The sequence below is a fragment of the Ursus americanus genome, chromosome 1 (genome assembly GCF_024610735.1).
Source record: "Ursus americanus isolate L20-20 chromosome 1, mUrsAme1.1.p, whole genome shotgun sequence".
In the NCBI taxonomy this organism is placed as follows: Eukaryota; Metazoa; Chordata; class Mammalia; order Carnivora; family Ursidae; genus Ursus; species Ursus americanus.
The window spans coordinates 104,542,635-104,563,142 of NC_142127.1; the positions used below are offsets into that span (position 1 = coordinate 104,542,635).

The 20,508-nt window shown below is 48.5% G+C and overlaps 1 protein-coding gene across 1 annotated transcript in view; it reads left to right on the forward strand.

The window, feature by feature from the left end:
• The first annotated feature begins 12,247 nt into the window (after positions 1–12,247).
• RAMP1 (receptor activity modifying protein 1) overlaps positions 12,248–20,508 on the forward strand; it is a 42,709-nt gene continuing 34,448 nt past the window's right edge. Inside the window, exon 1 of the mRNA XM_045794004.2 lies at positions 12,248–12,400. Within this exon, the coding sequence (XP_045649960.1) occupies positions 12,349–12,400 (52 nt within the window). The 5' untranslated portion in view covers positions 12,248–12,348. The remainder of the gene's footprint in view (positions 12,401–20,508) is intronic.

Sequence of the window (20,508 nt, forward strand, 5' to 3'; positions counted from 1 at the left end):
CTGGAAGAACTAAAAGCAGGAACACAAACAGATAATTTGTATACCCATGTTCAAAGTAGCATTATTCATAAGAACTAAAACGTGGGAGCAACCCAGAGATCCATCAGTGGGTGAATAGAAAAAAATGTGATATATACGTACAGTGGAATATTATTCAGCCTTGAAAGAAATGAAATTCTGACCTATGGTGCAACGTGGATGAACCTTGAAGACTGAGATAAGTGAAATAAGCCAGTCACAAAAGGATGAATACTTTATGGTACCACTTGTACAGGGTACCTGGAATAGTCAAATTCATAAAGACAGAAAGTAGAATGGTGGTTGTCAGGGGCTGGTGGATGGGGAGAATGGTGTTGCTGTTTAGTGGTAAGAGTTTCTGTTTAGGAAGACAAAGTTCTGGAGATCGATGATGGGGATGGTTGCAGAACAATGTGAATATACTTAGTGCCATAGAACTGTACACTTAAAAATGGTAGGTTTTATGTTATGTATATTTTAACCACAGTGTTTAAAAGCTTATAATTCCAATGTTAATTTAGGGGATATGGATTAATAAAAGTGTTTTTTTAATCTTCAAAAGTAGGTAATAAAGGAGAGTAAAATTTTGAAATTTGTATGCATCTCATAAAACACTTTCAAATATATAATGCAAATATAGAACTACCAGGAGAAATTGGCAAGCTTACAATTATAATGGGAGTTTAACATACTCTCTGATAGAAGCAGCAAAAATAAAATCAGTAATGGTAAAAATGATTTGAACAATCCAAATAATCAACTTGACTTATTGGACATTATATAGAATGTAAAGCACATCACAACGGCAAAGTCTCTTCAGGTCATCTGAAATGTTTCCAAACTTTGGCCATATGCTAGACCGTAAAATAAGTCTCAATAAATACTAAAGGATTGAAAAACAAGTGTGTTCTCTGGCTACAATTCAAATAACCTACAAATCAGCAGTGGAAAGATAAATAGGAAATCCCTATGCTTGAAAATAAATGCCTAAACAACCTGTGAATGGAAGAAGAAAACAGATAATGAAAACTAGAGCATAGGTTTTAGTTAAAGGATGATAATGAAAATCCTCCACATCAAAACCTGAGGGATGCTGGTAGAACTTTGGAAACGGAAATGGACAGCCTTAAATTCCTATGTCGTAGAAATGATACAAAATTTATGAGCGAATTACATAGCTCAAGAAGTTAGAAGAAAAAACAAAAGTAATAACCCAAAGGAAGTACAAGAAGTGTGAAAACTACTGAAATAACAAATATACAGTAAGGGTCAACAAAGTTGATTCTTGAAGAGATATAATAAAGTTGATAGACCCTTGAAGAAACTAATAAAGCAAAAAAGTGAAAACACAAAAAAGGTAATATTTTTCACAAAGGAAATATCACCACAAATCTTAATCATTGAAAAGATGAGAGGACGTTGTGAATGACTTTAACATATTCAAGTCTTTTATTAAATGGGCAACTTCCTAGGAGGATTCAGCTTAACAAAAACAGACACTAGAAGGTATAGAAAACCTTACTAGTCTTGTATTTATTAAAGAAATTGAATCATAAATAAAACTCTTCCCACAAAATAAAATTCAGGCTCAGATGGCTATATTAATGAATTCCCCAAACATTTAAGGAAGAAGGAATATCAGTCTGAAGTTTTCCAGTGAAATCAGTAGAGTCAGACACCAAAACCAGACCAATAACATTCCAAGAATGGAAAATTATAGACCAGTCTCATGAACTTGGAAGCAAAAATTCTTTTAAAAATATTAGCAGACTGAGTCCAACAATTTGTAAAAAGAATAATACTTTATGGCCAACTTGACTTTATTTCAGGAATGAAAGATTCATTTAACATTTGAAAATTAATGTAATTTACTCATGTAGAAAACAATGGAGAAAAATCACCTTATTATTTCAGTAGATGCAGAGTAGTTGATAAAATTCACCACCCACACATGATAAAATTTTGAACAAGCAAGAAAAAAAATGTCAAATCTTTTCTTCATGAGAAATCTCAGGGTTTGAGATTTTATTTTATGTACAAACTAACAAGTTGACTTGCCATAATTTCATTAATGCTGGCAAATGACATGAGCCTCCTGGGACAGGGACAAAACAGGTTTTTCCCCACAGCAATAGCAGTAGCCAGAATATTATTTTCTTGCCTCGTTCCTCGAGCCTCATGCTCCTAGGGCAACCCAGTGAGGGCAAGCTGACACCACATGTACAATGGGTTATGTTACAGGAAGAACCCTACACTTAGGGAACCCAAATATTTTATTACGGGCTGCAGACAAACCCACCAGACCTCTGTTATGGAGGGAGACATCTGTATGATACTGGACATATTTGTCTTTAGAATAATGATTTTCATATCGTAGGTATTCATTAATAAACCAGTTTGTGAGTCTACCTGTATGATACCAGCCGAGGTTCTTCCCAGTGAAAAAAGATTTAACATGTCACTTAAGTGATTTTCTGTTCAAGACATGCCACATTTTTACCACAAGGACAATCTGGTTTTCTCTGTGGAAACAGTCAGAACAGTTCTCTGTATGTATAATATCTAGTGGCCTGTTTCTGTTTTGATGTAGTAGTAGAGTTTAGTGATATGCTCGGTCGGGGGATAGAATTTAATGTAAATGAGTATTTTTTATATTCATAAATACGAAAAATGAGTTTAATGACAATGATTGGTTTAGTAGTAGAGTGTACTGACAAATAACCACAGTAGTCCCCCCTTATCTTCAGGGCATAACTTCCAAGATTGCCAGTGGAGGCCTGAAAGCACAGATCGTACCAGACCTTACATATATACTGTGATTTTTCCTATACACACAAACCTGTGACAAAGTTTAATCTGCAAATTAGGCACAGTAAGAGAGTAACAGCAATAGCTAATAAAACACTTATAACAATATAGTGTTAAAGGCATGTGAATGTGGTATTTCTCTCAAAATACACTGTCCCTAGCCTTCTTGTGATGGTGTGAGATGATAAAATGCTCCCGTGATGAGGTGAGTGACGTAGAGGGTGATGTAGCATTAGGCTACCACTGACCTTCTGACAGTACTTCAGAAGGATGGTCGTCTGCTCCTGCTCCTGGACCCCAGTTGACTGCGGGTGATGAAACCTCGGAAAGTAAGAGCCCAGAGAAGGGGGCACTTCTGTGTATACTTCTGTGGAATATTGAATTTAGCATAATCAGTATGTTTTATGGTTGATTTCTCCCTTCTTTTCTTGATCTATATAGAATTTCCTTGGAAAGCATGAGTTCGTCCTACAGAGAATGTTCTATACCACTTAGGAAAAAACTGTGTAATAGCAAGATGCTGTGATTAAATAGGCTTAAGGAGTGGATTTAGCTGCATATATTCTACTTTATAGCCTTCCCTTCACATCTAGCAGCTGTTGTTTCTACAATATTACCATCTTCTCTATATTAAAAATAAAAGATAATTTTAATGTTTATAAACTTTATATTTCAAACTTGTTACTTAGAGACTTCAAGCTTTTGGGTTAGAAAAAATGCTCATGTCTATTTTAAAAATTTTTGTTAAATCGATTTTTAAAAATAGTGACCAAGAGAAGGTTTATTGTTTCAGAGTCTATTAAATAATATGCATACGTGAAAAATATAATTTTACCCAAAGTTCTTAGTTCCAGTGTTCAGTTATCTTAAGATTCTTAATTGGACCACAGGATAACAGATAATTAAACTGAATTTGAATTCATAGATACATAACATTTTGAAATGTGTATATTTTTAGGCTTCCAAGACAATTAAATTAATGCTCTGATACATTTAATGCATTTTGACTTTAGTATACTAAACATTTAGGTGTATTTTCCCTATTTTCACTAAGAAGAGTGAACCCATGCATGCTTTGGTAAAGCGCTTAGTCACCATGTTGCTTTTTTTTGTTTTTTGTAGTAAGTTCTGTTATATTAGGTTAAAGTGTTAAGTTGCAACAATTTTCAAAGCCTAATTTTATGTCCTATAAATTTCTTTAATGGATTACTTTTTAAAGTAACATACTGTTTAAAGTTGCAGTTTTGCCAATATTAAGATGAACACTTAAATATGCATTTTCTTCAAATGTTTAAAATGTTTAGAGCATTCAGTAGTTGGTATCATTTGATTAAAAGTTACTCATTTAACATTTATATTGATGTATTTGTATTTAATTAAAAGCAGAATCTGTAGTGCCATTTTAAATTTAATATTTTCTTCAGGTTTGATGGCATTTCCCAGGTGTGCATGAGCCTACCAGTGTTTATGTGGAGTACACATGAATGGGAAGGCTAACCACCAAATTATGCGATTTCAAATTTTTCCTCCTTTTAAGGGATTTTTGGTTTTATTGCATATATTAATTTGTCTCCAGCTATTACCAGATCCACATATTCTACCCATATATATTCTACCAGGATTTGGGTTCCAGGATGGAAAAAAAAAAAAAGGATTCTTAAATGAAACTTGAGAATCCTTGCTTTTGGCCATACATCAAACTAGTAGATCCCAAGAATTGTGGAGATTTCTTCCTATATGTTAAATCATATGTTTATATTAAAAGGCTGCATTCAGAGTTAACATTGAATAAGCTGAAACATGGACTAGACATTATTTTCAACATGCTAGCAACAATAAGAAGCATACCTCTAGTCATTGGTTTCCAAAGGTTTTGTTAAAGTGAAATCCCCCTTTAGAATACAAACAGACCAAGTTACTGCATTCAATTTGGGGAAAATATAGAAAGGATCATTTGATATTATAATTTTCAGGTTTCTTGAATAAAGATGTCCTGTTCAAAAACTAAAGGTAAAGCTCAGATAACTTTTGTATACCAAAAAGTTATGACAGTAAATTGATCACTGTTATGAAGCTTCCCAAGTTAAATGTAACAACTGGGGTCATTGCTGAATCTCTTGGAACTCAAGTGAAAAAATCAATATTTAGCTTAGTCTCTAAAAATCTCTAATTTGACATTAGTCAATAATATAAAACTCTGGTAGAATTCTAAAGACTGATCAAATTATCCAAGTTTTCAAATATCTTAAACTAGCAAAGTTTCAGATAATTTTAGCATACTTACATTATTGCTCGGACTCACTTTGCTTTCATACTGTGCTATTGGGACAATCAAGAACACTCCCGCTATACCAACTAGAATACACAAATAATTATGTTTAGCGATCACCAGACACCTGGAATGTTGTAGATACCCTAAGACTATCACCAAAAAGTGGGATCAACACTTCCCGGTTGGCTCTGCCTGATGCCAATGTCATTTCTGGTCAAAGGAGATAATGTGTGTAACTGAGCAGCCCAGTATAATCAGTAGTTTCTTTTTAAAGGAATAGTTCTCCAGCCAGTGTTCTGCGTATATTAACTCTACTGCTCTTTCACTATTATCATTGTTACTTATTATCAGGTATTTACCTCCACATAAAATGTTTATTAAGTGTTAGCTCTTCTGGTCAGAATAATGACCTCCAACCCATCCTGTCCTCACCCCCCCAGGCGTGTGAATATGTCACTTGGCAAAGGGAATTAAGGTTGCAGAAGTCAGTAAGATCACTAAACAGCTGACCTGGAAGATGATCCTGGGCTATCTGGGTGGGCAAAAGAGAAAACCAGAGAAATAGCATTTCTAGAAGCATCTCTATCTACTGTTGCTGGCTGTGAAGATGGAAGAAGGGAGCCAGGAGCCAAGGAATGAGGGTGGCCTCTAGATGCTGGAAAAGGCAAGGAGACAGATTGTTCCCTAGAGCCACCAGAAGGAACGTATCCCTGCTGACATCTTGATTTTAGCCTAGTGAGACCTGTGTCAGACTTCTGATTTCCAGAAGGGTAAGATAATGAATTTGTATTGTTTAAATCACCAAGTCTGTGGTAATGTGTTACATCAGCGATAGGAAGCTAATGCAAACAATAGAAGATTGTTTATAGGTTCCGGGTATCTTTGCCCAAATTTGAGTATGGGTGGGGGAGCGAAAACAGTTCTGCGTGAGCTGTGAGTGCTATAGAGCTCCTCGACTGCTATTGTTTACGTAGAACTTATATCTTAATAACAGCATGATAGTTAGGGCTGATAGTAACAGTGTCCTCACAGATCAGAGAATATCATTATTATGTGTATTATGGGCACTGATTGCTATAAATCACTTTGCTTTTATTGCCAGGAAGCTGAAAGCCTAGTAGCTACTGCTTAAGAATGCAGGCTCTGAAGCCAGGCTTTCTGGGTTCAAATTCCTGCTCCAACTTTGTTACCTGTTTAGCCTTGGACAAGTTAGGTAATTTCCCTGTCCCTCAGTTGTCTGGCGTGTAAAATGGAGGCAAGTATCTTCCGTTGTAGGGATGGCGTAAAGTAGAACACAGTACTTGTTACAATAAAACAGCCTTCAGTCAGGGTGTGCTGCTGGTAGTGCTGTCAGCCAGTGGGCTGCAATAACGCCTCTGACTGTGTTGTATCTCCTGCTATTTTATTTTCATTTTACTTATTTTTTTCTCTTCTATGAACATCCGTAACCTGCCTCAATATTAGAACAAAGCAGACCATAGAAGTTAGTATATTAGAGGGTACTTGATGACAAATTATAAAAACACAACTCTAACAAAAGTTTTAAAAAATCAGCTTATAATTGATAACTCCAGGAATGGATTCAGGTTAGGCTGGATCAAGAGGCTTCTGCCATCATCTCTCTATCACACACACACACAGTCCTGAAATACTTAGGAGTGGTTACAGTGCTCACCAAGAACATCTGGGAAACAGGCACATGGGCAACGTTCAGATTGAGTACTTGGTACAGAGCTTTTTAACTTTTATTTATCAACACTTAGACTTACAGAACAGTTGCAGAAATAGTACGGAGTTCGTGCGTGCCCGTCATTGAACTTCCTCTAGTGCTAACAATTTATATGACCACAGCAAAATTACCAAATTTTGATTTACTAGGTCGGTTCCTAAGTATTTTCTTGTCTTTCACGGTCTTGATGCTTTTGATGAGTATTGTTTGGCTACTTGGTAGAATGCCTCTTAATCACAGTTGATCAGCTGTTTTCTCCTGATTAGACTGAAGTGATGCATTTTTTGAGAAGAGGGCCACAGGAGTGCTGTACCATCAGTACCTCACATCTGGGGGTACGTGATAGGTCTCTCACAGGCCATGTCCTTCACTTGGTTATGGTGGCCTCTGCTGGGTTTCTCCACTGGAAAGTTACTGTTTCTCCTTTACAGTTGAGGGAGCTCTTTGACAGTATGAAAACTTCGGCTCACTGGTTTCGGCATCCATCAGCAGATCTTGCCTGAAACGACTATTCTTGTGGTGTTTGTGTGATGATGATTGGGTATGTCTTTCCTTCCTTCTATGTTTATTACTTAGAATTTGCCTGTGAGGAAAAGCTGTCCTTCTCCCCCATGTATTTATTCAGTTGTTTAGATCAGTGTGGACTCACTGATGTGTACTTGGTCTGTGAGTTATAATACAATACTATCATTTCTTATATCGTTACTCCGATAGTTCTACAAGGACTTAGGAGCGACCAGCCTTCAGAGCCCTGTTAGGTTGGGTTCTGCGTCTCTGAAAATCACCCTCCTTTCTCGAGTGCTCATTTTCTGGCACCACAGGCTGTTTTCGGCTCATCTTACTACCCCTGCCCTGGAATCAACTACGTCTCCAACAAACTCCATTTTCTTTTATTGGAGAATGCTATATGGAAGCCAGGATCCGGTCAGCAGGTGTGCTCACTGCTGTTGGAGTTGGTCTTAGGCCCTCTCCGCACAGACTCACCTTGATTTACCCAGCCCTGGTAGACACCTGAAGGCACTGCGTTTCCAGACCATGGCCCTGTGAGTACAGCGTTGCATGCAGTTCTTTTCAGCCTTGCAGTGTGCAGTCAGCAGATTGACTGCTTTTCCAGTTTGCTCAGGTGTTTCTCATTCCTCACCACCCCCCAGTGCGGTTATGTGACACATTTGTAATAGCGTCTCCTGGAGGGTAGAGGAGCCCTCAGTTCCCATGTGTGAAATCTCATCTCCTGCTTTTCTGCAGTAGCTCTGGATAGATTGACTTTTATTACTTTATATAGTATTGAGATACTTTAAAAAGTATTTTTATTTCTTGGATGTTAAGATTTAATCTTAGGGCCTGCACCAGCCCCCCTCCCCTGCCCCCCAGTTCTTCTCAAGCTCCCTTTGCTCCCTGAGGTGGGGTGGCTGAGGGGGGTGGGGGAAGGGAGATCCCACGCTGGCATCTGGTGACTTTCCTCTCCGTTATTTTGCAGCTCTAAAATTCTCCGAGTGATGCTGGCAACACAGTTTTGTGCAGGATTTACTTTTCACTTGTTTTTTGTTTGTTTGCTTTTGGAGAGGGCATTTAGGGAAATCAGAAACTATGCAAGCTCTTCTCAGCCACTTGCAAGCCCCAAGTGTTTGGGTTTTACCAGCAAGACTCCCTTGAGGGATTTAAAACACTGAAGCTTGATGAAGCTCAGTGCTCCTGCAATGCTGTTTTTGTTTAATGCTTAACAATTGCACTACACAAACACATGCCAGAACTGAGTCGTTACTGCTTATAAACATATCTCTGAAACCACCCATTCATCACTGATGACGATGAAAACTTAACCTCTAACTTGCTAGCCTCGTGGTGAGGACGTCAGCAAAGTCTTCCCCTTTGTATCAGCAAATTATTGAAAAATTGTACAGAACTCTTACTGGTTTTCTCTTCCAGTACTTACTGCTGTCGCCCCATCCCTGTCTGGTTGGCGCTGTTTCCCAGGAGACCTCTTCTGTCGTCTGAATCCGTTCCTCGGTGTACAGTGTGCTTTTTGCCTGGCCGCTTGTAAGATTTTTTATTACTGGTTTTGAGCAACTTGATTGTAATGTGTCTTGGCGTATTTTCTTCTTCATGATTCTTGTGCTTAGGGTTTGTCCATATTCCTGAATTTGCAGGTTTATAGAACAGTGTCCACACAGTAGTCACATATTGCTGTCTGACAGGACTCCCAGTTACACGTGTCTTATGGTTCCCTGGTGCTTCGTTCTTTTTTTTTTTTTTTTTTTTTAAGTCTTTCTTCTGGGATGTAGTAGTTACTTGGAAATCATTTGGCTTCATCAGTTCTTTTAAGCTTTGTTAGGTAGCCCCAGGGAAGCCTGTGTCATTTTTCTGACGACAAAGGCAGTACCGTGCTAATTACTCTATCAGACGTTCTGCTTCTCTCCAGGTTTTTCCACCAGGATTGGTGGAAAGCGGAGCTACTCCAGGCCCTGTGTGAGTTCTCGGGGATTGTGCCAACCTGTTCCTTCTTGCTGGTTCTTTTCTCTGCCTTGGACAGTGTCCTTCCATGTGAGCATCAGTCAGTAATAGGCCGAGGCTAGGGGAGGGGACGTGATTTCCTGCAGACCTTCCCTGGCAGCGTTCCTCCCCGGTACTGCAGAGCCCTGCCTCCCTAGCCGCCTTGGCCAGGGCTTCCCTGGACTCCCAGCTTTCTCCTCCATGCCATGAGACCCCAGGCTCTGTTTGGGTTCTCAGCTGCCCTGTGGTCTGGAAGCTGCAGGCAGCAAGCAGTCAGGGCTCATCTCACTTGTGTCCCTGCTGCCCAGGATCGTGGTCCTGCCATGCCTGTGGTCCAGAGTGGCAACTGTGGCTTCCTCAGTCTTGTCCAGTGTTTTTATTTAAGGCGGAAGGGTTAATCCAGTCCCCGGTACTTCATCGTGGCTGGAAGCAGCAGCCTTCTTATGTTAAATATGAATTTTTAGTAATGTTGTCCAGTTCTCGTTGACCCATCAAGGTTGTGTCTCTAACCTAGCTGTGTGCACAGCCAAGCATCTGGCCATTTTCTCACCTCTTCCGTTGTGCACCCTAATGTCCATCTAGCTGGAGGTGCCTGGGGAGTAGGATGGTTTCCCATGCTCCCTACCACCAGTTAGAAGTCCAGATGCTTCAGGGAGACTCTAGCCAGGGCAAAGTCGCCGACTCTTGTGTGTCATGGCTGTAGGGCAAGTGTTGAGATTGCCCACATTCCTACCCTTGCAGAAGAGGGAGCCTGTAGTAGTTACTGGGTATCTCTTGCCCAGACCCCGGTGCAGACTGGGAAAGACAGTGCCACAGGGTGTCTACTGCGCGCTCAAGTACACGCACGTGCACACACACACACACACACACACACACTTTGGCATTCTCAAGAGAATTGTGAATCTACAATGAACTTGAGAAGTACACTTTGTTTAGGTGCGTGCATCTGTTAGGGGGTATGTGTGGGCACGTGGAGAAAGGAAATGGCGAATGGCCTCCCTACCCTCACATTGCATCCTATCTGTCGCAGTCGAGTTTCAAAGAGAAATTTTTGCCAAAAAAATGTCTCCTGCTTAGCCTGAAGATGAGAGTACAGGAGTCCCAAAGGGCCCAATGAGGAGAGGTTGCAGAAAGGTTCATGAGCCAAGAGTGGGAAGGGCAGCCATCTGCGAGTGGAAGGCGAGTCTGATGGCCGAGTGATGCGTGTCCTTGGCCCCCACTGGTGGCCGCTGTTGCCTAGCACATGGTTCACAGTGGAGCTGGGCCGGGGTCCCACCCTCACCCCTCACCGTGCCCTTTCCTCTGGCCTGCAGTCCTCTCGTGCATTCCTGCTGGCCAGCCCTCAAGACTTCTTACACTACAGCGGGGCCAGGTGTCCCACACCCCGTATGTATAGTTCCTGTCTCATGGGCTGTTGAGAGTTTCGATTTGCCCATTAGAGTCACAGGCTGAAGGGCAGGACCTGCATTGTTCATCTAGCTCCGTCTCGCACACAGTAGGGACTCAGATCTCTCTTAAATGAATCAAGTGGGGAAGCCAGGCCACCCACCTTTCTAAGGTTTGGGAAGAGGGGCTAATCAAGTCAGGAGCTTGTGCCCTCCCCTGCCATCTGATGCAGACCCCTCACTGCCAGGACGCTTTGGTGCCCCCAGTTGTAGGCATGCTGGCCCTCAGTGCCCTCCCAGCCTGTGTTCAGAAGAATGAACGGATGACCACCAGGTTGTCGGCTGCCTCCTGTTCTCGGAGCAGACAGCAGGTGGCTCTGCTCCCTTTCCTTTAGCTAGGGAACGGGTCCTTCAGGGCAGACCTGGGCCCGGCACCATGCTAAGTGTACGAAACCAGCAAAGCCGCTGTGGCCATTGCACTCAAAGCAGCGATTCTCCCCCCTTCCGCCTTCAGTGAGCATTTCTCAGTCCATTTCTCAGAGTTCTCCTTGGGATAAGGTGTTACAGGAAGGAACCACTATGAGGTGAGATCCAACCACCAGAAGAGCTTTCTTACGTCTCCCACTCACACCTCTGCACGGGGAAACCTTCTCCAGGGCTCTCATGTGTACCCCTCGGAGCCCTTCTCTCCCATACTATAGCCAATATGCCCAGGCTTCTTGTCCCCTCCCCCTGTGCGTTCTCCAGGCCCGCAGAAGCCCAGAGTGACAGCCTCTCATGGCAAGTCTAATGCTGTCCTCTTTCAGCTCGAGTTTGGAGTCTGATGAATTCCGTCGCAGGTTCTCCAGCCGCCTCTGCCCCTCATCACCCATCTAAGGCATCAGTCTACCGGGGCCATCTTTCAGTCCTCCGAAGATCCCTGTTCACTGCAGCCCCAGGGCGTTTGGGCACACCTGACCTGCCCGTCCTCCCAGGCACCCATGCCCTTGCTCATTCCGTGTAGGTCTCAGCGTTTATTCCAGTTCCTCATTGCTTGTCCTTTTCTGATTAGGTGTCTCCCCAAGCTCCGGGACTGGTTTTGTCCCCATGGGTGCCCCAGTGCCCGCACCTTGGCCGGGAGAGAGATGTGGTCTTGGCCTTTCACAAAGCAGACACCCCCCCCCGGGGGGGACAGGAGTGGCCGGAACTAGGGAGAGGAAGAGGATGGTGCTTTGGTTGAGACTGAGGTGCCCTAGGAGACCCTCCCTGGCTTAAACACCTGCCTGTTAGGCGTAGGTTTCGGGAGCAAACCCTGCGGCAGTCGAGGCGCGTGGCCTCCCCGGAAGCCCGCGTGCGCGTCCCCCAGGGAGGGTCCGGGCGACCCGAGCTCGCTTCTCGCCGCGCGCGCTGCTCGCCGTGGGGTCGCCGCGCCTTGCCTCGCACGTCCGGCCCCCTCCCCGCGCCCGCCCGCAGGTGCCGGCCCGCCCAGCGGACCTCCTGCGCCGCAGCCCCGCCCGGTCCCGGGGACCTGCCCCCCGCCCCCACCCCACCCCGGAGCCACGGTGGGCAGGGCCAGGCGCGCGCCGCCGCTTCCCGCCGCGCCCGCTCCCGCCCCCGGCGCCGCGGCGGGCTCAGTCCTTGCGGGCGGCCCGGCTCGGCGGCGAGCCATGGCCCGGAGCCTGCACGGCTTCCCGCGGCGCGGCCTCTGGCTGCTCCTAGGTGAGTAGGGCCGGGGGTCCCTCGGGGGAGAGGGGCGGCTGGGGGGGCCTCGGGGGCCCGGGAGTTCGCGGAGACACGGGCGCCTTTCCCGCGCACTCCCGGGAACGCGCTTCCCCCGCACCTGTGCTCTGCGCCCTGCGCTGCGGCAGCGGCCGTGCAGGCGTCCTTGGCTCTCGCGTGGTAGCAGGCACCTTGCAGACTTAACGCTGGGACTCAGGTCCACGGCCCATTGATCTAGAAATTAGTTAAAGCTGAGAAGCCGACTGGCACATACAGCAGTTGCTGATTTGCAAACAAACCTCCCTAGGATGTCCTTTGCAACAAATGAGACCAGCCTTCTTCCTCTTGGATGTTTCCACAGCTTTTTGGTTTGCTTGTGAACTTGATCCTCTGGCTAATAGAAATTCAAAGAGGGACTCTTGGTGAAGAGGCAGAATATACTCAGCTTTCTGTTCCGAGAGAGATTATAAACTGAAACCCAGGGGCAACAGGAAGGTGCACCAGATTTAGCCTAATTTACCCTGAAATTGTCCTCATGGCTCTCCTGTGGCAAAGCTAAGAAGCCTTTCTAAACTCTTTTAGCTACTGGATTCATCTCATGTATGTAGTTACTTCTTAAGAAAAACTAAGTAGGGGACTTAAGTGGGAGAATCCAGTGGCCCGGGGGGGGGGGGCACTGCCTACAGCTACTAGGGTACTTAGGGGCTTTCCCCAGAACAGGTGATGTGGGTCAGACGCAACTGCGGCACCGGTGCCCCCGAGTGCTGGTGCTGGTGGAGGGGTGAGCGCTGTGCTGGGTTTGTAGCCGGGCAGCAGCTGGGGGCGTGTGGCTTGTCCGTATAGATGGCCCAGGTCACCTGGGGGAGAGGGTGCTTACGACCGCCCAGGAGCCCCGCAGGGGGCAGGCTGGCCAAGGAGTCCTCTGCATAAAACCCTTAGCGTCCACTTGCCTGTAATGTGATCTGAAGACTGATCTTGCCCCTTAAAGTGTTTTGGCTGAAGTTATGTGTAAAGCAAAATCTACAATCGTATTCTCTCCTTTTGTGTCAGGATCCCTTTGGCTTGACATAGAATCTTTTAATCTCCTGAGAAATGAACATTTCTCTGCTAACAGGGCAGGGAGCTGGGTTGTGTCATTTTTTTAAAACACATAACTGACTAAAGAAATGCTCTTTACTGGATTCCAGAAGCTGCACCGTCTAAAGCCTGTGTAAATAAACACTATGTCATGAGTGCATATAAAGACCTTCCTTGTTTACCAGGAAAATAACATACATTCCGGTGCAAGTCCAGAGTCCTATAATCTTAACATTAGTCTGAGCGGTCTGGCTAATGTTATATCTTTATTTTTCCAAATAAACACAACTTTGTGAGGTTATCAGAGCCCAGCAGTAATTAGTAGAATCATGGAGCACACAGTGTTTTCTTCCCGACTTGTAGCAGGAGCCAGATCTCCTTGGCGATGCAGATTTTGCTACCCAAAATAGCAATGTGGAATTTCTTTTCTTTTTTTTTTTTTTTTTAAGTATGCTAGTCCATAGGCTCAAGAACTTCTCTGTAACAGTTTTACAATCAAGCTGTTGTAAACTTGGGCTTTGTGCATACTCTTCTGTTTGCAGAAGACTCCGATATGACCACACGCATCTTATAAATTTCATACAGAGCCACTGAAAAGTTTTTCATCAATGAGCAAGGAAGGACATTTCCAGAGGACCCAGGGTTGCTCTGTGATGGCCGTGTCTGTTGTCAGCTCCGTCGGGCACCCACCTCCACTCAGGAGCGCTGGCTGATGCTGTTCTGTGAGCTGGGCGTGCTGGGGGTTTGAGGATATTCTTGCAAGGCCGCTGTATTTATTGAAATATGGGACTCTGTATCAGTACAAGCATAACTGTTTGGGACCGACGGGGATGTCACAGGAAATGCAATATACGTGACTTCAGATGGTCGTGCTGGTTTAAATCTGGAGGCAGTTCTCACCCTGGAATCCAAAGCCAAAGGATTCTTATTTGCTAATCATCTCAGTGTGTTTGTTTACTCTCCCTGTGTATCTAACCACACGGAGAGATTTCTGAATTTTTGTCTCCCTTCCATAGGCACTGGCCAGGCAGTACAGGTATGGCGGTCCCAGGCCGGAGCTGTTGAGCCACGCTATGTCCACACTGGAGGTGGTCGTGAGCACCTCGCCAGGGAAATAGATTAGGTGGAATCCTTCCTTAAGGCAAAGAGCAACTTCCGTTCCTTCTGATTTTTTTTCTCCCTGAATGAGCCAATTCCACAGCTTCTAATTAGCCAGAATTTGGGTCTGGCAGAGTGTGTGATGAGGTTGCCTCTTGTGGTGTGAATTCCAGTGAAAATGCTGAGCCCCCAAGGGTGGAGCCCCCAGGCTGGGCTGCCAACGTCCCCCGCTGGCAGGGGCAGAGCCCGTCCTTCCTGGGGCCCCCCCTGGCAGGATCAGCTCTCCTCCCCGGGGGCCCCAACTCGGGCCTGTCGACAGGCTCGCCTCAGGGAGGGCAGGGGGCCTGGGCTGGACAGTCTGTTTGCTGCCGGAGCCGAGGGGAAAACCCTCTCCCCTCTCGGCTGGATCTGAGTGCCGGCCGCCACATCCCATCCTGCGAGCCGGGGGCTGGGGGAGCACGACAAGACAGACAGAGCTCTCCTGACATGTTTGGAGCCCCTCCGATGGAGCCCGTGGGGGTGGAGTGTTCACCCTGTGACCCCACCGCGTTTGCAGGACAGTGGGCGGCAGGCACGCCCGGGGGCTTGGAAACCTGCCCCAGAGCCTGTCTCCCAGCAGGTCTCAGGGAAGCCCTCCTGAGGGAAGGTGCTGAGCTGAGAGGAGCAAGCAGGGGTGGGGGAAGGGGAGCCGGGCGGAGGCGGCCGCGGTGGCTTCACCTGCAGCCCACGGAGAGACGGAGATGATGGGGACAGTCCCCACACACAGGGAGCCCCCGGGCAATGGCCTCTTCACCAGTCCTCCCGCCCTCCCTGGCAGTTTGACCTCGGCCGAGTACTGTTTCTGGAGAACTCCCTTGTTCCTAGCGAGGAGGGTTATGTCAACACGGGAGCAACAGGAGGGCTCCCAACCTAACACGACCTCATTCATCTTCTCATAATGAAGTTATTGTTGTCCGTGGGAGATTTTTTCCCCTAAGACTCTTTTATCTTCATATTTTCTGTGACGTGGAAAGACCTGACTCCCCTCACCCCTGGAAGCCCAGGTGGTGAGCAGCCCGTTGGAGCCGGGTCCGCAGAGGCAGGCCGGCCAGGACTCGGGGGGGCCAGGGGCCCGTGGGCCTGAGCCGCACAGCCAGGCCTGGCTGCCTTTGAACCCACCAGGCCTCCCACCGGCCCCTTTATTTCGCCCTCCCATGGCGCCCTCCCTCCCTGCCGTGGGCAAGTCCCACGGTGCGCCCTGGGACCCGAGAGCAGAAGCCATTCTTCCTCCCCTCCGGCCTGGCCCTCACTTCCACTCTGCCCTCTGCTCACTGCCCTGCTGGGTCACTCCCTCTCCTCCCCTCCCAGGCGACTGCCTGGCTTGGGAAGCCTTCCCTGGTGGCCCCCTCGCCCTCCATCCCTGGGGTGCGCCACCCTCCTCCCACTGGGTCTCTCACAGCGTACTGTGTGCTGGGGTACAGCAGACTGGGCAGCGCCCACCCATGCTCTCCGGGGCTCTGCGCCCCGGGCCCACAAGGCCCACCGGGAAGGCGTCTCCTGAGCCACACATGGCTGGGAGGGCAAAAGGCAGCAACTGACCCAAGCAATTGGATACTGATGACTCTGCCGTATTGTCATGTACTCTGGCCAGTTATCAATGGGAATAAAAGCAAAACCCCATGTCAGGGAGGAAGAGGTCTAGAAAGCATAATCACTTAGAAACCTGGTGACACGAACACCCAAGGTTGGCTTTTTCTCTGCATGTTTATTGTCTCTAGAAGATTCTGTGGGTCTGTTTGTGAGAGGAAAGATGGCTGCTGGCTGGGTAGATGGACAGATCGGGGAGCTTTGGGGAAAGCACTAAACTGTTTCTCCTGGAAACTTCTGTCCTATAGCACAAGTGGGTCATATAGTGTCATGACTGGGAGGGAGTTCTAGTGTGTGGACACCAGGGAGGGTGGTCAACCGCCCACTGCCAGGGAAAACACATGGCCCCCAGTTAAATTCAAATGTCAGATAAACAATCGTTTGGTATAAGTATGTCGTGTGCAGTACTTACAAAATTGTTTATCTGACACTCAAACTTAACTGGGAGTCCTGTGTTTTTATTTGCTAAAGCTGTCAGCCCCCACCATAGCATCCATGTTGGGTCAGATGTCCCCTTGGACCCTCAGGGACAAGGGCATCAGGCAGGTATCCACAACAAATCCAGGGAGTCCAGGGCACAGCAGAAAAGTATGGCCAGGAGAGACATTTGGGGTAACCTCAGAGTCGGGAAGGTGTGAGAGCCACAGACAGAAGGGATGTAGATGGGGTGCAGGCTGGGGACCAGAAGCCAAGGCCACGGGCAGACTGAGACAGAGATGTGGCAGCTGGGCACCACTGAGCATTTCGACAGGGGCCACATCCATGGGCTGGTGGAGAGGGAGGGCAGCCTTGGGGTGCCGTGTGGGAGAGGCTGCAGCACTGCCACCTGGGCGTGGTCAGCTGGCGCCCCCTGGGAAGGGGTGCCGGACGGTCAGCCGGAGCACCTGCCCACCTCAGACTTCCTCTGTGTCCTCTGGTGTTAAATACCCAGATTCCTGGTTCATCTGCATCTTAAACCCCAAGGGTGCGGGTCTTCCTTTCCACCTCCACCACCCACCGTCTGCGTTGGGCCCTTTCTGGCCGTGAAGATAACGGAGGATCTTTCTCGAGTTTCCTATTTCTTCAGTGATGTTTCACGTTTTCTGTGAACTTGCTCATTTTATCCAACACGTAATTATAGAGATAATTATCTTATTTTTCTGTTGTCTGTGGACATGCGCCTTCTCAGCCCGACTCTGGACAGAAGGCTTCATGTTGTTCCTTGATCGAAGACAACAGCGGCGTATCTCTGTTACGCGTCTGCAGCCCCACCCTGAAGAACCAGTCTTTTCCTTGTTCGCTTTTGTTCTTATTGCTTAGCAATGGAACTAGTCCAGTCACTTCTCTGCTTGGCCTCTGGGCTGCCTTCCCCAACTTTCTGTCTCCTGGCCATTGCTAATATTTTCTAGCGTTTCCGTGTTTGTGGTTTTAATTTCTTCTTTAGCATATGAATTATTTGGAAGCAAGTTGTTTAAAATCCCAAGAGCTCAGGCTCCTTGGTTTCTCCCCTGGTATTGCTGTTTTATTGCCCTGAGCCCAGGGGAGTGGGTCACGGACCACCCCTGTGTGTTCGGGTTCCTTCTCAGCCTTTCAAAATTTTCCTTTGTAAGTGGCCCAGAAACCAGGGTAAGAGCCTGAGGTTGTGTGTGTCGACTCTAGTCTTCGTGGTAAACTCCGTCACGTAGGCGTCCTTGCTTACTTTCGTCTCCCCGCTCCGTCAGCGGCTGTGGCAAAGCCCTGCAGGCCGTCGGGTGGCGGGAGGGCCCGGCGGCCGAGCCCTGTGTGCGCTGGGTGGACAGAGCCCGTGGGGCGCTCACGCACCCAGCCCTGCAGGCCACGGCTTCCAGCGGCCCCCTTCTCGCTCCTTCCATTTTACTGTTGTGTTTTTAACTGTGGTAAACTACGCATGACATCAAACTTACCATCCCGGCCATTTAAAGTTCTGGGGCGCTAAGGCCACTCACACTGCTGCGCGCCCACCACCGCCATGGTCTCCAGAACTCCCCGTCTCCCCAGCCCGTAACTCTACCCATTAGACACGCAGCCGTGGGCAACACCAGCGCCTCCAGCCCCGGCTCCCACCGTCCCGCGGCCTGTGAGGGCGACGGTGGCGAGTACCGCCGGGGAGCGGGATCCCACGGGCTTTGCGTTGTGGTGCCGGGCTTCCTTCGCACAGCGTGGGACCTTCGAGATTCACCGGTGTGCAGCGCGTGCCGGGTGTCCTTGTCAAGGCTGCATTACCGTTCCGTGGTGTGGATGGACCCCGCTTCGTGCATCCACTCCTGGGTCGCCGGCCATCCGGGTGCTCCGCTCCTGGCCGCTGTGACTAACGCTGCAGGGAGCACAGGTGCACGCGTACCTGTTGCAGACGCGGCCGCCTAGAGCAGGACTGCGGGGGCGCAGGGTAGCTCCGTGTTCGCTGTTCCCGGCCACGATGGCGTGGCCAGCAGGGACGCACGGAGCTCCTCCACACCCTCCCCGACGCGCGTTCTTGTCCGGGGCCTGACGGTGGCCGTCCCGGCAGGAGCGAGGGGCCATTCCTTGCTTTGTCAGGGATGACGGTGTGGTTTCTCACTTCCGAGTCTCACGCTTTCGGACACCGCTGCCCACTGTGTGGATGTCATTCTCCATCACTCAGTTTTCTGGCCTGATCGAGCGTCCTGTTTTCTCATGGATTCAGGGGACACATTAACAGGTGCCCTCACGTTCAGCACAGAGCAGGCCCTTGGAGGAGGGCAGGGGGGAGGGAAGCAGGGTCTCTCCAGAGCAGGGGTGTGCCAGGAGGATCTCGGTCAGGTGACAAGCAGTGAATCTGCTTGATGCAGGCTTCGTGGCAGCGAGCTGTTGTGCGAATGGGAAACGAAAGGGCCGTGGGCCTGAGAGGACTCCTCCTCTTTTCCCTTGACCGGCTGCTCGGAGCGGGGGTCGGGAGTGGGAATTCCTCCTGCTGGGGGTGGGGAGCATCTCGGGGGGTCAGTGTGCCTCGGAGGGAAGCACAGCAGTGGGGAGATGCCCAGGAACCACGCGGAGAATGCCGGGAGGGGCCGCGGCAGCCACGCAGGGCCTGGCTCAGGAGAGCCAGCGGGAGGGAGGCAGGAGCGGGTGCTCCGAGGGGCAGGGGAGTTCGTCCGCGGGGCCTGGGCATCTCCTCTGGGACAGCTCCCTTCAGGCAGTCCTGGTCCTGACCTGTCGCTGAGTCCCCTGCGCGGTGATTTTCTTGTAAATCGTATGTTGGTACCGCTGCCTTCGGTATTGTCAAACCTATTCCAAATGGGCTCCTGCAACTGGGGAGCTGTGAAAATTAGTTTATAAAATCCTGAAAATCCGTTTGCCCTCCTCTGGCGGCATCACGCGTCCCTGCAGGACGCTTGTGGTGTTAGTGGGGCGTGGGCTCGAGTTTGCGTCCCTGCGCAGACAGGACTCTGCAGACCTGCGGCGGCTCGGCTCGCTCTTCTCAGCTTGACCTCGCGCTGCTCCTTTGCAGGAGTGGTCCTCCCGGGGCGGGGAGGGGGTCCTACGCTCTCGTCCCCGGGGACCCTGCACGTCCCCAGACTTCAGTGTTGACTGGCTGGTGGCCATCCATCGCACGGGCCTCCCACCTCTGGAGCAACACCCTCTCGACTGCTCGTGGGGAAGATGGCCCTGAGGAAGCCAGCCTGCAGAGATGCCTCCACTCGGGTCTCAGAACCCCTGCGGCCCTCGGTCAGCCGCAGGCTCTGGGGCTGCCGTCTCTGGCGCTGAGGGGGCCGCCCTCACTGTCTCTCCCATGTGTTCTGAGATGAGCGTGCCAGGAACTGCATCCTGGTTCCTCCACTCCTGGGCTGTGTGACTCTGGGCAGGTCACTTAACCTCTCTGTCCCCCTCTGCAAAATAAGAGAGTAATAACGCAGATCCTACTAGTTATTCGCAAGGACTGAACAGGTGAATGCCTGTAGAGGGCTTAGGACAGACTTAGGCCACGTGAGGTGCGGTGATCTCCTCCCCAGGCGCACGTCCCTGGCAGGCAGCAGTGCGAGGGGAAGCAGGGATTCCCCCGGAGCTGGTGTGGGACCGACCTAGAGCCAGAACTGCATTCTAGCCATTTATACCCAACTTGCTTCCAGAAGGAATACAGATGGGGGCTCCTGGCAGAGACACGGGTGTCCCGAGGTGCCCACGTATGACGTGGTGTCACCGCAGCTCCAGCACCCTGTAGGAGAGACAGAGGAGGAGCACTTCAGAGGACAGAAGAGAAGAAAATTTGAAACTAAGCAATCATTGCTAGTATTTAGGAAAACAGTAGCATCTAGCGCAATTCAGGAGACCCTGGTTGAGGAAAGGTTGAGGCC